At 37.2% G+C, this 17,184-nt stretch overlaps 1 protein-coding gene across 7 annotated transcripts; it reads left to right on the forward strand.

The window, feature by feature from the left end:
• Positions 1 to 4,730: 4,730 nt before the first annotated feature.
• LOC18443337 (ankyrin repeat-containing protein At2g01680) lies at positions 4,731 to 8,680 on the forward strand. Of its 7 annotated transcripts, none has more exons than XM_020672988.2 (3): positions 4,756 to 5,320; positions 5,432 to 5,484; positions 7,698 to 8,680. In XM_020672988.2, the coding sequence occupies exons 1-3, from the start codon at positions 4,906 to 4,908 to the stop codon at positions 8,409 to 8,411; spliced, it is 1,182 nt and encodes a 393-aa protein (XP_020528647.1). In that variant the 5' UTR covers positions 4,756 to 4,905; the 3' UTR covers positions 8,412 to 8,680. The 7 variants fall into 7 exon arrangements, with proteins under 7 accessions (XP_020528646.1, XP_020528647.1, XP_088722928.1 ...); XM_088866802.1 differs by having other exon boundaries at positions 4,762 to 5,320; positions 7,638 to 8,680; XM_088866803.1 differs by having other exon boundaries at positions 4,762 to 5,320; positions 7,672 to 8,680.
• The last annotated feature ends 8,504 nt before the right edge of the window (positions 8,681 to 17,184 follow it).

Below are 17,184 nucleotides of genomic sequence, written 5' to 3' on the forward strand. Positions count from 1 at the left end.
CCTTCTCTCTATTCAACGATTAATCCACTTACCTTTCTCTCTAAACAATACCTCATTCACTTTAATATTTTTGTCAGTAGAAAAATCAGTTCAATTTTGATAATGGGATCTAAATGCAGCAACCATTTTGGCTGAAAATTGTATCTACCGCAGGCATTTATGTCTAGAGAATTCTTGGATTTAATTAGAACAAATTATGTCTTAAAAACCACACCATATTGGATATTTTACGTCGAGTTCTGCAGCAAAGATAACAACAGCAAAATTATATTTCTAGATCATCGAAACATATTGCTACATATGGTGATTTTCCAAAATTTGAAAATCCTATATTATATGGGATTAAGGGATTGAGATTAGTAATATGGGATATTTCTGTTGGTTCTTGAGATATATATGTATGAATGTTTATTATTTGTTGTGTACTCCTAACATTATATATATAGATGAAAGTTCAAAGAATTTATGTGCCTTATTTCGGTTATCATATAGGAAAGATGGCTTCCTCAAAAGAGAGAGGCATTGCCTCCCCTCAACATCGGTAAGTCCTCAATGGCAAGGCCTCAAAGGATTGAGAGAAGAGACTATTATGGCCTCAAAGGATTGAGAGAATAGAGCTTTTTATAGAAGAGATCTTACTATGAAGAGTCTTCCTTTGAGAGAAAAGAGCTTCCTATGAATAGAAACACCACGAATGTGGCTCCTGTAGATTGAGAGAAGAGAGCTTTCTATGAAGAGGATATGCTTCCTATAGAATGAGAGAAGAGAGCTTCATATGAAGAGAAACACCACGGAAGTGCCAAAGCCACCCTCGGATGTGCCAAGGCCTCCTTTTGAGAGAAGAGAGCTAAGTTTCTATGGAGAGAAACATCACAGATGTGCCAAGGCCTCCCTTTGAGCGAAGAGGGCATTGGCAAGGCCTCCTTTTGAGAGAATAGAGCTTCCTATGAAGAGAAAGACCTTCATTTGAAAGGCCTCCCTTTGAGAGAAGAGAGATTTTGATGAAGAAAAACACCATGGATGTTCCTTCTGTAGATTGAGAACAGAGAGAAGAGAGTTTTTTATGGAGAAACTGTAGAAACGAAAAACAATCCACGAAAACTAAAAAGAAAAAACAAACACAAAAGAAAGAGACCATCAATCACAATGCAATGATATACGTGGTTCGGCAACATGCCTACGTCCACGGGAGATGAGAACTTCTTTACTGGCAATGGAGAATAGGGTTACAAAAAAAGCTCTCTTCCTCACGCCTCTCTGATTACATAGCAGTCTACGTTTTTCCCTTAACCCAAGATAAACCCCCAATCGCAACAATATATATCAAGTTTCAGATAAATGGTACAAATTACCAAAATACCTTTGTACGGATATATATTAAGTCCCAGATATATCAAATCCCATGTACGGATATATCCGAATTTTTTCTCAGGCGCTGCCGCCCTCGAACCCCCACATGGGCTGAGTCTGTCGAGTCAACCTATCAAGACGACTCTTCTAGGCCTCAAGCCCTACGGGCTTTTAATGGCCCTCAAGAGTCATCGTTTTTACTCCACCTTGACAAATCTATTTCCTCAGAATACAAGACATCAATCCTCAACAAATTTGCTTTTAGAATAGGGACGTCACAATTACTTACAACCATATGATGTAAAATATGATAGCTTAAGTGTGTCACAAAGTTCGAAAACTTTTTTTTTTTTATTTGAACTTTGAGCATGGTCAATAAAATAAATGCAGCCACCCAATTTCACATCCAATGGTCAAGACTTATTGTAACCACCTTGTAGAAAAAGTAAATGGTCTCATTATATACTTTCCCTTATTTAAAATACAATTATAAATATTTGTTGATACTTTAGTTAGATTTGACTAACTTTTTCAATCATAGTGTAGTAAACTATTTCAAAATACAAGACATCAATCCTCAACAGCAACATCACAGATGTGCCTCCTGTAGATTGAGAGGCTGTTTATTTTTGTAGAGAAACGGTTCCCATATGAATTGAGAGGCTGGAGAGCAGTTTCAATATGAAGATTTTGGGTAGTTTCCCCCTGAGAGGATAGTTTTGAAGTGGTTTCTATATGAAGATTTTGGGTGATTTCCACTTTTTGGTGTAGATGTTGGGCGGTTTCCCTTTTTTGGTGTCAAGGCTCTCCTCTTAGACAGTGGAATAAAGATGGTCAGTGGAATAGAGATGAGAGGTCGACGATGGTGTCAATTGGGAGACTCGGTCTAAAAGGGTTTACTCGACAACGTTTTGTTGAGGGTTATAGAGGTAAACATACTTCAATTATAGAGGTTACTCTATGTCTCAAAATCTTTAACGTAACTTTCGTTGGTATGGTGGATTTCAATTTGTCAAGCTCGTAGATGTAGCCCTCTTAGGGTGAACCTATGGTGTGTTTTTCATGCTTTATTTATCGTATTATGTCTTCCATGCTTTGTTTCTCTCTCTTATTCCTATTTTGTTTCTAGCTGGACAAGTACACGATCATGATGGGATTCAACTTTTGAGATTCTGCATCTAAGAAGGTTCTTAAATCCTAATACATATGATTTAAATCAAGTTTAGAGCTGAAATTATTCTTGGATCATTTGATTAATCAATCAAGAAACTTATTGATCAATTTTATGACCAAATTCAAATCAAATAACTATTTGGTTTTGATATGGAAAGACAGCTGTTTATGGCCCTAACTCAGCGAGTCTCAAGGATCACTTTTGGGAGGAACTTGAACTGCACTTGGTGCATCGTGGGTTCCTAATACATATGCCGAAAAGGTTTTTATATTGGTCACAACCCTATACTGGAGCCTGTAAGCTACACCTCAAAATTCAGTATAAAAGAGTGATTCGAAGTTGGAAAATCTTTCAATTGACCATCTCGACTTTAAAATGTATGGATATAAAGAAAAAAATTGAAGTCCTAAAAATAGTGCTCTTCTAAATAGTTATTTGGACAGTCTATTTTTAATATTTTCGAGTGTTTATAGAATTGCTCCATCTCTACCATTTTTGAATTTTAAATTTTAGGATAAAATATAACTTTTTAAGCCACCATAAGATTTCTAACACTATAATTATATATTCTTACAAATTTAGAGGTGTGCCTTACTTTTGTAGTATAAGTTAGGCACCTTATGCAAACCTGACCTTCACTTTTATATATATAACATTTGGACCATTAGTTTCTATTGTTTTTAGATGGAACACCTACTTGCATCTATCTTTAAGATGGATGCTTTACACTTTTTGAACCGCATATTTAGAAGTGCGGTCCAGCCCGCATAAAACAATTTTCCTCATAAATATAGCTAAAAAGTATCCTAGGGGTAGAAGGAAAAAATAAAATAAAATTGGGTAATAGGTGATGGACACTTTTCAATAGGGGGTACTAGGAGAAAAACATCCAAACTTGAGGGATTTAGTAATGTTCTTGGTTTTATGCTGCTACATATGCAGGCCTCTTAATAAATCTAGTTTTTAGATGGATTTTAAAACTTAAGTTTTAAGTACATATAATCTGTAACATGGAGATCATGAATATGAAAAAATAAATCAATTGTAAAAACTAGAAATAATAATTCCAATAAGAAAACATTTGAACCGTTGGTTTTCATTGTTTTTAGATGGAGCACCTACTTGCATCCATCTTTTTTAAATGGAGGCTTTACACTTTCTTGGCCGCATATGTAGAAATGCGGTCCATCCCGTATGAAACAATTTTCTTTTAGTAATTCTCCCCAATTGCATTATGCAAGCTGATCAAAAGACACTTCTTTAGTCTAGTTGGCCACAATGAGAGCTATGCGTACGACACTTCAATAGGAGTGAATATAAAAAGAAAAGCTCTTAGTGTGGGCAGATCAAAAAGTCAACTTTTGAATCGCTCAAAGACATCAATTTTATATTTAGGTAGTTTGAAAGTTTACATGTTTCGAATAATCCGAATATTACAATAATTATTTGTTTTGAAAAGATCAGAATTTCTAACAGGGGTAAAATGAGAATAGGAAAACTCAAGGAAGTAGGTTCTCAATAACATAACCTAAATATAGACTATGTAGCAATACTGCATCTTTTCTAAAGTCAGTATGTAATATTTTTTACTTTTTGGAGTACCAGGGGTAAAAGGGTTCAGTAGTTCAACAATAGGCATCGAACTTAAAAATGTAGCACTGCTTTACATCAAGTACTAACATCTCAAGCTCAAATCGGAGTGCTATCATTCATCATTGGAAGATTGTGCGGCAGTGTCGCATGGGGACGAGACCATTTCCCATTTGTGCATAAAATAAAAGCAATTGGTAAACCTGGTGGAACTTGTTCGAGTTTCACAATGTGCCAAATGAACTCATTTTATAGAAGGGGCTGAGGTCATGGTGGTAGGAGCTACACCGTAGTCACTGCATTGTGGTTCTCATTTCCATCAATAACACCACCCTATTAACAAGTTTAAAAAGTTAACTTCTAGTCTATTTGAAAAAATGTGTAGGTCCGTCTTCTCCACTGAATTACCCAAACACCTGCCTGATTATTTTGGGGGCAATGGCTTTGCACCTTTCCACCATTTATCATTTCCACCATTTATCAAGACACTGAAGATGGGACTTGTTCCTCATTTGCTTTTATCCAGTTTAGCTTTTTTTTATTCTCAATTTGCTTTTTTTTATTCTCAATTTGCTTTTCCTTTCTTTCTCTCTCTCTTTCCCTTTTTCTTTTTCTTTTTTGAGACTTCATGGTGGCTCTTTGCTTCTGCTTCACAGTGGCTCTTCTTCTCCTCTCCATCTTTAGATATCTGCCAATATTAACGTGTATATATATACATAGAGAGAGGTCCTTTCAATTCGTATTAACAGGTAGAGATAGAGAGAGATCCCTTGCAATTCTTCCTTGGAACAATGGACCTGAGGTTATATGAGGTCTGTGAGACCGGCAATTTCACGGCCTTCCAAGGATTGATTGAGGAAGACAAGTTCATCTTACGCGAAGTTATGCCTTTGTCTGGTGACACCTGCCTCCATGTAACCGCAAGGTTTGGGCATGCTACGATCGCTGGAGAGATCCTCAATCTCAGGCCAGATATGGCACACGCAGTAAACCACGAAGGTCTCACCCCCATGCACCTAGCTGCAGCCAATGGGTGCAGAGAAGTTTACGAATTGCTTCTTAGGACCAATCCCGGCAAGCTTTGCTTCCTTAGGGACAGAGATGGAAGGACCCCCGTCCATTATGTAGCCATGAATGGGGACTACTCAATGTTCTCAAGCGCAATGGTTCTTTGTCCCCAATCTACCACAAGTTTAACTGATAAGGGTGAGACAGTTTTGCTTCTATGTGCAAAATACAATAAATTTGAGTTCCTGAACGTCTTGATCTCATTCCCCCAAGATAAGGAGTCTGTGATTGATCTAATTCATGTACCAGATAACCATGGGAACACTCTCATTCACTTGGCCAAAGTGGCCGGACAACATGCGGTGAGTGGTCACTTCCTCTACTTAGTTTTATGAGAGAAAATTTCTATAATGGGAGTAATTACATTCTTCACTTGCATTACTTGTCTGGTATTAGAAAATTGCCTGTATTGTTTTTTTTTCCCATTGTGAAGCTTATGTATATACCCCTCGAGCCGTATTTTTTAGGCGTGGCCGCCCTCAGCACTTCTTAGAACATATGATTAAATTACTATTTATTTTTGCAGCCATCCCTACAAAAAAATAGTTAACTTTATTGTGGATGAAAATAGCCCCAATGTATAAAACAACAGTGGTTTCGACTCCTTCACTTTCTCCCTTAAGGCTTTCAAAGTTCTAGAGAGATTCTCTCTAAAACTTAAAATAAAACTTGAAATTTTAGATAGTTTATTTATTGACAATTTTTCAAATAGTTTCTCTATTTAAAACCTTGAAATTTCGAATTCTTAAAGAGAGAATCATTGGTACACGGGGGATTTTTTTTTGCAGTAAAAGGTACTCAATTGCTGGGGGGTGGCTACAAAAATAACTAATTATTGGGTTATTTGTTGTGATTTAAAAAGTGATGAGGAAATGCCAAGAAATTACTGCCAAGGGGGAATACATAGTTTTCTCTTTATCTTTCATATTGGAAGTTGGATTCAAGCGTTGGTCCTTGTATTGCAGCCCTGGACACTAAAACCCACTTGAACAACAATTCCAATATCTAGCTATTCTCACAAGGAAAATCTAGGGGTGTCAAAGAGCTCAACCAAGTTGAGCTTGCGAATGTTCAATCTTGACTTGGATGGGTAGAGGTCCTGATTGACATTAGACATGAGTATGAACTATTTGGCTTGAGCAATACTTGATTATCTTATTTTTTTTGGTAAGTAAGTGGGGAGAAGGTCCCTACATGTTTTTCATTAAATAATAATAAAAAGAGATAGCATCTCATAAATTTACAACTCTTGAGGCAATTGTGCAATATCATGGAGTAAAGAAAAGGAAATACAATTAGGCGGTTTGGTACACCATATGGTAGCGTCTCAAAAAAACTATGGCCTTTTTAACGAGTGTGTCGCAGTCTTACTTGATGGCAAGATCCACTCCAACATGCAAAGCATGAAATTCAACATAATTATTTGATGCAACTCCAAGAAGTTATGTAAATGTAGCAACAAAGGAACCATCTTCACCTCTAATGATCCCACCTCCACCTGCCCTTCTTGGGTTCTGCAGAGAAGCTCTATCAAAGTTATATATATACATTGAGATGGATAGTTATGTAGGGATAAGGAACCTATGGTAGAAATAAAATTCAAGACACTATATTGTGACAATCTACCACGTTGACCACCTAGCCGTGGGCCCAGTCATAGGTAAACTTGTATTGGGCTTGGCTTGACCTCTTTGATTAGACAAGAACTTAAATGAGTCGAGCCAAAGCAAGGTAAGCTCAAACCCATTCATTAGGCGCGCCGACCACAATGCCATGAAAAAAAAGGGTATTCTCAGTCAAAGCAAATAACTTGTAAGAGTTTGAATTACATTAAACATTTTTACATCGTGTGTATGCTACCACATCGTGTAAATGTGCTCAAAGCTCATGACGCATCAAGCTCAATTTGTACAACGTGTAGGGACCCATCCCTACTGAACTTGCCAAAAAACAAAAAGAAAATAAAGACAAAGTTTTAGTGTTGAAAGGCAATATTGTGCTCAAGTGATTTGAAATTTGAGTTCTAATTTTTGGAGGGGCAATTGAGTCCATTACCTCTATAAAACGCCCATGCAAAGGACTTGTTCGCTGGCTCAGAATTAAAAAAAACAAGGGCCTGGGCCACAACATACATCATGTAATCCGAGGGCAACCAAAGGCTAGCACTAGGCAAGGCTTGTGCCAAGCCATGACTAGTTCGGCCCGGTCCAGCTAGCCCTTCTTTCTTCAGTTTTTCTTTTATTTTTATTTGATTCTATTTGGCCAGGGCCCTTTTGGCTGGGTGCCGAGCCTGTACAGGGCCTCTTTGCCCAGGTCTGGGTCGGGCCTAAGCCAGCCCTATGTGGACAAGGGGAGGCTAGAGCCAGGACCCAGACCCAGACCCAGCCTGCTGCTGGCCCTAAGGTGGAGGTAGGGATAAATGGGGGGCTAAGATCTCAATGTCCATGGTCTGCAGAAAAAAATCACACACAATAATTGTTTGTGAGCAGCCCTAATCCCCACACCAAATTTGCAGCTCGTAACGTATATGGAAAGCCGAGCAAATACAGAGGACCAAACGCGACCTCCGAACGACCGGTCAGTAGAGGATCTACAAAGCCAATCTCAGAGAAACCAAAATCAGCCTGAAAATAGAGACAAAGCAGAAAAAGATGGCCATTTTCAAGAACAATGGCTTGAAGGCATAAAGAGCTCTAGGGGTACAACTTCAGTGGTTGCTGCGCTAATAGCCACTGCATCCTTCGCTGCGGGAATTAGCCCTCCTGGTGGCGTTAACAGTGACGGAGCAGCCGCAGGCACAGCTACTAGGGCACACACCGCAGCTTTTAAGGTGTTTGCAGTCGTTAATGGCCTAGCACTTCTTCTCTCTCTCACCATTCTCATACTTGACATTGTCGTCATACCATACCGCCCTGGACCACTTACGAAGCTAGCAGTCATGACGAGACGTATATTGTGGGCAGCGGTCGCTATGTTATTGGTCGCCTTCATGGCCGCAGCATGGATTGTCATGCCGCATGTGGGAGCCCATGGCTGGGTGGCGTGGTGCCTCATGTCATTGGGGTTGCTCGTATTTTTCTTGCTAGTGTTCTGTTTGATCGCGATGACGCGCTTCCTTTCCGACACAACCATTCCTTCTTGCTCTTCTGACACAAGCGAGCCTTCTGGTTTTGCAGTGGTGGCTGAGCTTAACAGACGGAAAGAGTACAGCGCTACGCAGCTGGCATGATGACATGAAGAACATAGTCGTTGTTGTTGTTTCTTTAATTCTATTTGCAGTTACTACAATTTTATATAAGTTCTTGCGAGGCACTCGTATTGTGCAAACTTCTGTGTTCTGCTCAAGTTTAATTTTTACTCAAATTCCAGACTGTAACATGTTTAGAAGTTTTGTTGAGGTTTCCAAGCCTGATACCTTTTCTTGCCCTCACTCTCAATGGCATTCTTCCGTGGATGTAAGTCACGTTTGTGGCTGAACCGCATTAAATCTTTGTGCTATATGTATTGCTGTGTTGCTTTTCATTCCATGTTATATATATATATATATATGAAAAACCAATTACATTCTTTTTCTTTTAATCAAAACAATCGTACAGAGAGAAAAAGAGAATGAAAAAGTGGGAAAAATAAGACGTCAATACATGCCTGATTCAGAGGGCAGAACAAAAAGGATGTCAATGCGTCTACTTCTCTTCTTCCTTGTGGAGAGACATACATATCTCTCTCTTTGGCGATGGGAGATTACAGAGTAAAGCAGCCGAGAGAGAGGGGAATATAAATAATAAAGATAGTGAGAAGAAGAGAAAAAAGAAGTCCATAAAAGCCTCAATTATACCGGTAGAAGAAAATAAAGTCGCACTAATCCAATGTAAAAAAAACAAAAATTGCTTGGAAAGGCAATATTTTACTTGATATTTCGTTCCTGAACCCGCCACTAGTACAATAACGTGTCGTTCTTGGTTTAAGAGCTAAAAATAAATTTATTTTGTTTTAAATAAAAAATTTCAAGTCATATCAAGCCCACTAACAAGGTGTTCTCCGTTCTGTAAGTTTGGTCCCATGTGCGCAGATCTCCACAACCATGATCACAGACGCATACCCATAGAGAGAGAGGGGAAACTCTATGCAGCCAGTCGAGAGAGAGAGATAAGCCTATGTAAGTCTAGAGAGAAGATAGAGAAAGAGAGAGAAATCTATGCACCTATCCTAACCCTAAAGAGAGAGAGGTCTATGCAGTCAAGAAATAGTCTATATATTCATATGGTACGAAGTTGATATTGAGAGAGAGAAGAGAGAGATGGATCGGAGGTTTTATGAGGCCTGCGGAGCAGGAAACCTTGATGCCTTCCAAGAACTAGTGAGAGAAGACGAACTCATACTCAATGGATACAGAAAAATTATAATTGTCGTGAGTGTTTTGTGATTGGAAGGTTCATTTTTTCTCTGATACCACATATACTATTGTTTATTAGAAACAGAAACATGATTATTCAAATAAGAAAAGAAAGAGGCATCACGACTTGGGTTCTTAAACTTCAAGGCAAACAGATGACCAATTCTATGCCCCTTTCCTTTCACTATCCTATTGCATTGGTTATGTATTATACAACCATCACAAGAAAATTGAACATTGTGACCATCATTAAAAAGTTGGCCCACATAAATTAGATTAGCAGTTAATTTAGGAACTAAGAAAAGATTAGGTAAAAACAAAGGTGCACTAGGGAAGACATAGAATGAGAGATAATCAATATCAATAATATCCAATTTCTCCCCATTAGCTGTGAAAATTTGATTAGTATCATAGTATGGTTTAGTAGATGATGGACTTATATGCACTACAGTCATATGATTAGAAGCACCTTAGTCAATAAACCAAATGGGATTCACAGTAGGGGATATGAGAGAGTCCTTACCAGATAAGCTCACAGTAGAGAAAGTAGAAGAGATAGCTGTGGATATTGAGTTTTGTACCAATTACCAAATATCATTTGACATAGATGTTGTCAAGGACCCTATCATTTGGGATTTGAATAGTATTTGTTGGATAGATCTCTCACTTTGAATCTACCATTAATCCCTTTGAAATATACCCAAAAAATTTGCAATAAATACAAAAAAAAAAAAAAAAATCTTCTTATAATAGGATGCTATATGACCATACGTTTTAGATGCATAACGTTGCAGTGAAGATGCAACCTTTTATGTTGTCGTTCCTCTGGCCCGTTGGGCCACAAAGATAGACTCTATGTCATTTCCCTCAATAGTGGTCTATGTTCTAATTCTTGTCTCATCACGAAGTAACTCACCTAGAATAGCATCTATGTTAGGTAATGTTTCGCGATTCAAAATATTGGCTCGAATGACCTCATATTCTAACAACCTTGACTATTATGGTTATGAATAAATAAGGATTTCAAGCCCTAAAACATTGTATATTGTGACTGATTATCAAGATCATCCATTTTTAAGTGTTTACAGATCTACAAGATCTATATCAATTTTTGAGCTGCAAACTTCCCATTAGCTGTGACGTTTCTTCAGTTTCTATAACTGATCATTGTGAAGTTTCTCCATTTTTGTGACTGATTATCCAGTTTCCTCCCATTAGCTGTGAAAATTTATTATAGTATGGGATTCACAGTAGGGGATAGGAGAGAGTCCTTACCAGATAAGCTCACAGTAGAGAAAGTGGAAGAGATAGCTGTGGACATTGAGTTTTGTACCAACTGCCAAATATCATTTAACATAGATGTTGTCTAGGACCCTATCGTTAGGGATGTGAATAGTAGTTGTTAGATGGATCTCTCACTTTGTATCTACCATTAATCCCTTTGAAACATCATTAACAGCTTAGTATGCCATGTAAAAAGGTTTTTTTTGGTTGTCTCAGCATTCCAATAAAATATGCTCAGAACATTTGCAATAATTACAAAAAAAATAAATAAAAAATAAAAAATCTTCTTATAATAGGATGATATATGACCATAGGTTTTAGATGCATAACATTTAAGTGAAGATGAAAACTTTTATGATGTCGTTCCTCTGGCCAGTTGGCCACAAAGATAGACTCTATATCATTTTCCTCAAAGGTGGTCTGTGTTCTAATTCTTGTCTCCTCACGAAGTAACTCACCTAGAATAGCATCTATCTTAGGTAATGTTTCGCGATTCAAAATATTGGCTCAAATGACCTCATATTCTAGCAACCTTGATTATTATGGTTGTGAATAAATAATGATTTCAAGCCCTAAACCATTGTATATTGCGACTGATTATCAAGATCTTCCATTTCAGGTCTACAAGATCTATATCAATTTTTGAGCTGCAAACTTCACGGCCAGTGTTGGAAATTGATTTTAGGGGCATCTAATAACCAAAGTACTTTTGAAACGAGGATTCAAGGTGAGTATTGTTTTGTATTTTTTTCTCATAAAGCCAGGGTATAGAGACTGAATCCCAGTGAAAATCAAAAGAATTGAGCTTCACTAGTTCCCATCCAAACTACAAAATTTGGAAATGCCCAAACCCCATCTACTAAGCATACAAAGATGGCCTCATTAGCAAACCTCTAACTTCCATTTTTATTTTTGATTGCTATATAAGTTATGTTTGTTTCTAATCTATGGAGAAGTACCATGTGGAGCTCACATGCCTCTCATTTTGACACGCCCTGAAAAAGCCGTAGGGGCCCATCTTCCATACCGAATTACCCAAAACAAAAAAAAAGAAAAAGAAAATTGCTAGCCAATGAACCTTTCTTAAGTCGAACTGAATATTAAAAAAGGAAGATGATTTTCGAATAAAGATATATTTAAAAGCTCTTTTAAGAGAAAATACGATAACAAAATTAAAAATGGACAAGAATGAGCAACAGTAATTAAAACATGATCAATAAATCGAACAAGATAACAACAGTAGTGCACAAAGACCAAGAAAATGTAAAATACTCAAAAGTCACCATGAACACAAGCGATAAGTGGAAGAGGCATTTCACTGAGTCCTATACCTGTACATTGATCGGTGGTCCAAATCACACTATTGATAAAATTTAATGATGATAGATCGAGTATAGGTCCTCCTACTACAGCGATCTACTTGATCATGATGGTGGCCATGGCTATGATGTGATTATCACTGTCTTATTCATGGTGTGACGGTGATGGAGGAGAGTAGGTTCCTCTCAGCAGCAATCGTAAAAAACATTACTTATTTTTTTGAAGTTAAAACATAGGAGAATAAATACGGTCCAGAATTCTGTCCGTCCATTCTGATCTTATGTGTTCCATGTACAGAGATTTGAGTGCTCGCCACCGCATTATCTGGTGTAGTAAGCACAAGTACCACGAAAGCCGTAAACGAAAACAACCACAAGATCAACAGGCCCGTCCCATGCACAAGAGTTTGCCCGAATAAGAAGCCCAACAACATGGTGAAAATGGCCCCGGAAAGTATGATCCTCGCCTGTTCTAGCAGTTTTATTGCATGCCCTGGATCAACGGGCATCAAGCCGATGATGATGAGCTTAACGAACACAGAGAATGCGAGAGCCAAAGAGTTGCACAGACTCGACCAGGATGGGGGTGGGGTGCCAACTAAGTTGTCGTCTGTGTAGGAACCTCCAGGAGGTCTGAGCCCCACTTTTAAGGCCACCGTGGCTATCAATGCGGCAACCACTGCAATGGTATTCCTAGAAGCCTTCTCAGACTCGACAGTTTCACTTGCGGGCCTACTTCTCTCAGTTCCACCAACAACTGCACATTTAAGAGCATGCTCTATGGCTTAAGATCTTTTGAACTATAAGCATTTAATATTTTGTGGAGAGCGAAGAAGCCGGTTTCTTGAATGAAGAGCAAATCAGCAATGCTGTTAAATTGGTGACCTAAGTACCGAGGGGTTGGGCTGGCCGAATGCGACCGGTTCCTTGGTCATCTAAGAAAGTTAAATAATTAATAAAAATTGTAAAATAATAAGGAATTTGGTTAAAATAGTGGAAATTAGGGAAAAAAAAAGAAGAAAAAGGTATTAGAAACAAATAAAACTCTTCAAGCCATTAACAATACAATAACTCAAATTTGTAAACAAGACACAAGACAAAAAACTCATTACAAAACTTTTAAAAGCATTAGGTATGGACCTCAATAAAAAATAATTTTTCATTCTCTTATTTTTAGGAAAAATGCAAAAAATAAAAATCAAATTAAAAAAGTTAAAATAAAATTTAATAACAAAAAGTATATTTCTATTCTCTTTCTATATCGATGCTTTTTTTTATTATTATCTATTTCTTAATGGAAGTAGTTTCTATAAAGCTTAGGTTTTATGAAAACAAAATAAAACGTCATCTTCAATCCTCATCCGGGAAGCTCATTAGGCAAATCTTTCGACAATGGCACTAAAATCAATTTCAGGGAGAATCAATTTCAGGGAGCACTGACTATGAAATTTTAAGCTAAAAAAATGTATAGACCTTGCATATACGTAACCCTCATTTTTTAGGGAAAAATAAATGGTCTAGATATTGCTTTACAATATACACTATTTTTAGGGCTTGAAATCCTAATTCATTTTCACAATCATATTGATAAAAGCCGAGATGGCCGACTGGAAGGTTTTCCCAACTCAAAAACTACAATTCTCAGTACGTTTTGAGGTGAGGCTTTACTTATTAGAAAATTGTTTCATGCGGGCTGGTCTGCATTTCACACATGCCGTCGAAAAAGTGTAAAGCAATCATCTTAAAGATGGATGAAACTAGGTGCTCCATCTAAAAACAATGGAAACTAACGATCCAAATGTTTTCTTGCTAGAATTATTATTTTTAGTTTTAAAAATTTATTTTATTATTCATATTAATGATCTTCATGTTAGAGATTACATGCCCTAAAAAATTAAGTCTTAAAATCCGTCTCAAAAATAGATTTATTAAGAGGCCTGCATTTCTACATATGCGGGCTTGGCCGCATAAAAAACGGGTCCTTACTTATTTTGATATGTCTACAGTCCTACTAAACCATTCTCCATTTTTAATATATAAACTTTCCAAGTGAAATTGAAAATAAAAAGTGGAAAAGAACAAATATATCCACACACACAGGTATTTACTACTTCATTTCTTTTTTGCTACAAAATCCGCTGCAAGTTAATTAGATTTTTAAATTCTATATTATTTTATTTTTAATATTTCTAAATTTAGAATAGAATACTACATAAGTATAAAATGATAGAATGTATATACATTCTGTTTTTTAGAAATATTCTAGTTTTAAATATTTTCAATTTCGAACTGAAATTGTGATGTAGCCACGGCCCTAGTAACTGGGCCAAAGAAGGCTCGCAGAACCCAAGAGGGAAAAAAAGGGTAATGTCGTAACAAAAAAAATTTATTAGGGTTATTTATTAAGATTATTTTAATTATTCTTTTTTTTAGGGAGTGCGCAGGGATAATTAGCAGGGTGACTTTACAGTTTATATTGTGCTTATCTTGTATCTATTGAGTTAGTTTGAGGGATATAATTAGGATAAGGGTAAATTTAGAAGAGAGTTTATCTTTATCAACAATAACCAACTTGGGAGGTCTTTTTTTCGGTAAAATATCAGAAGGAAAACGTGCCTATCTAGAAGCCCATGGATATGAGAGAGAGAAAATAGGGAGAGAGAAGCTTTTTATTAGTTATCTTATTTTAGTCTTTTTAAAGGGACATCTCCTTTCATTGTAAATCAGTCTATGAATTGAATAAAAATTGGTCTCTTGAAATATATTGTTTTGGGGGTGGATTCCCTTGTAGACCTCTGAGAGAGGGTATTTTTCTCTTAACCTTCCTTCTTTATATTATCAATTTTCTGGTTTTATTCTCTCCCTGCATCAATTGGTATCAGAACCAGGTTCTGATGGCTTCACAAGAGACATCCATCGATAGATTAAAGGTATTGACTAAGATTAGTTCAAACCCTAGCAGAGAGAGTAGACCAATTCATGTTTGTAGCTGCAAAATTCGATGAGCTTGCATAAAGGTTCACTCAGCTTCTAGATGGAAGGAATCCGGAGACTGGCGTTGGAACTCAAGGCAACAGAGATGAAAGAAGTAGGCATCTTGTTCCTAACCAACCTCGGGTGGATCCAGTTAATAACGAATTCAATGACCGAATTCTTCAGTTGTTGGAAAGAGAAAGAGAACCTAGAATAAAAATTGATATTTCAAAGTTCCATGGTCGATTGCATGCAGATGATTTTCTTGATTGGCTAAATAAAGTAGAGAAAGTATATGAGTACAAAGATATAGTAGATCACAAAAAAGTAAAATTAGTAGCCACAAAATTTTCTGGCCATGCATTAGTTTGGTGGGATGATTTGCAACAGGATCATCTTCGACAAGGCAAGGAAAAGATTAATTCGTGGGAAAAGATGAAGACGAAGATGCGTCCAGAATTTTTACCAGTAAATTATGCCCGAACTTTGTACCAAATGTGTCAAAACCTCAAGCAAGGTAAAAAGTCTGTAAGTGACTATACTGAAGAGCTCTATATTTTGTTATCTAGGGAAAATTTACAAGAGTATGAAGATCAAAAAATAAGTCGTTACTTAAATGGGCTAAATCAAGGCATTCAGAATGAATTGGCCTTCAAAGATGTCTATAAGATATCTGATGCCCATACTTTGGCCCTCAAAGTAAAGGAAATAATCAATCTGGGCCTTAGGAGAAATAGCTCAGTGACAAGAGACTTTACTTCAATACAGGGGGCAGCAAGCTTTAACCTTTAGAAGACCACTTATAGGGCGTGGAAACCAAACTTCTCAGAATTTTCCAACGAAGCCAAACCCTAATATGGGGAGAGGTGGTGTTGGGAGAGGGTTGGGAGCACTTAAAACACTTCGAGATAATACACAAATAGTGTGTTTCAAGTGCCAACAGCCTGGACATATGGCATTCAATTGCCCCTCACGTCAACCCCTTATCAAAGTTAATTTGGCTAAAGAAAATTATGAAGAAGAAGTTGATGAAGGATACACCTGTGAAGGCCAAGGTGATATTGAGACGAGCCATTCTTATGAAGAGGCTGGGCCTTTCAAAGGTGAAGTTGAGGAATAGTATGGAGATGAAGAGGGTGAAGTAGTCTTAGATGTCCAGCGAACTATGTTATCAACCTCAACACTTAATGAGGATGAGAAGTGGCTACGACATAATAATTTTCGAACAATTTGCACATCGGGAGGCAAGTTATGCACAATACTAATTGATGGTAGGAGCAGTGAAAACATTGTATCTAAAGAGATGGTGGCTAAACTTCAATTAAAGGAATATAAACACCCACGCTCATAATACATCCAGTGGTTTAAGAAAAGAGGTGAGGTACCAGTTCTTACTCATTGTTTAATCTCTTTTTCCATTGGTGCTAATTACAAAGATAAAGTGTGGTGTGATGTAACACCTATGGATGCATGCCACATATTACTTGGTAGACCATGGCTTTATAATCATGATATGGTGCATAAAATTAAGCCAAACACTTATTCTTTTGTTAAAGATGGTATTAATATAATACTCCACCCTATGAAGCAACTTCCTACACCCAAATTCACTAAAGAGGAGGATTCAAAATTGCTTAATGTTCAAAAATTAAAACGGGACAGCAAGGATATGGATGTGATTTATGTATTGGTTGTAAAATAAAATTATACACTGACTGCAATTCTTAGGTCTCTTGAACCTCTACTTGATAAGTATAAAGATTTGATGCTTGAAGAATTACCTGATGGTCTTCCTCCAATGAGAAATATTCAGCATCACATTGACTTGGTGCCCGGATCTAGCCTTCCAAATTTGGCCCATTATCGAATGAGCCCCATAGAACATGAGGAGTTGCACAGATAAGTTGTTGCGTTGCTTAAGAAGGGATTGCTTCGAGAAAGCATATCACCATGTGTCGTCATTGCATTACTGACTCCAAAAAGAGATGGGTCATGGAGGATGTACGTGGACAGTCAGGCAATCAATAAAATCA

This window comes from Amborella trichopoda, chromosome 5 (genome assembly GCF_054954075.1).
Source record: "Amborella trichopoda isolate Santa Cruz 75 chromosome 5, AtrichopodaSantaCruz75HAP2 v2.0, whole genome shotgun sequence".
Classification (NCBI taxonomy): domain Eukaryota; kingdom Viridiplantae; phylum Streptophyta; class Magnoliopsida; order Amborellales; family Amborellaceae; genus Amborella; species Amborella trichopoda.

Coding starts and splice junctions, on each gene's coding strand:
- LOC18443337 (XM_020672987.2), top strand. CDS start 4,906: ATGGACCTGAGGTTATATGAGGTCTGTGAGACCGGCAATTTCACGGCC. Junction 5,485..7,697: donor AAGTGGCCGGACAACATGCG/GTGAGTGGTCAC, acceptor CCAAATTTGCAG/CTCGTAACGTATATGGAAAG.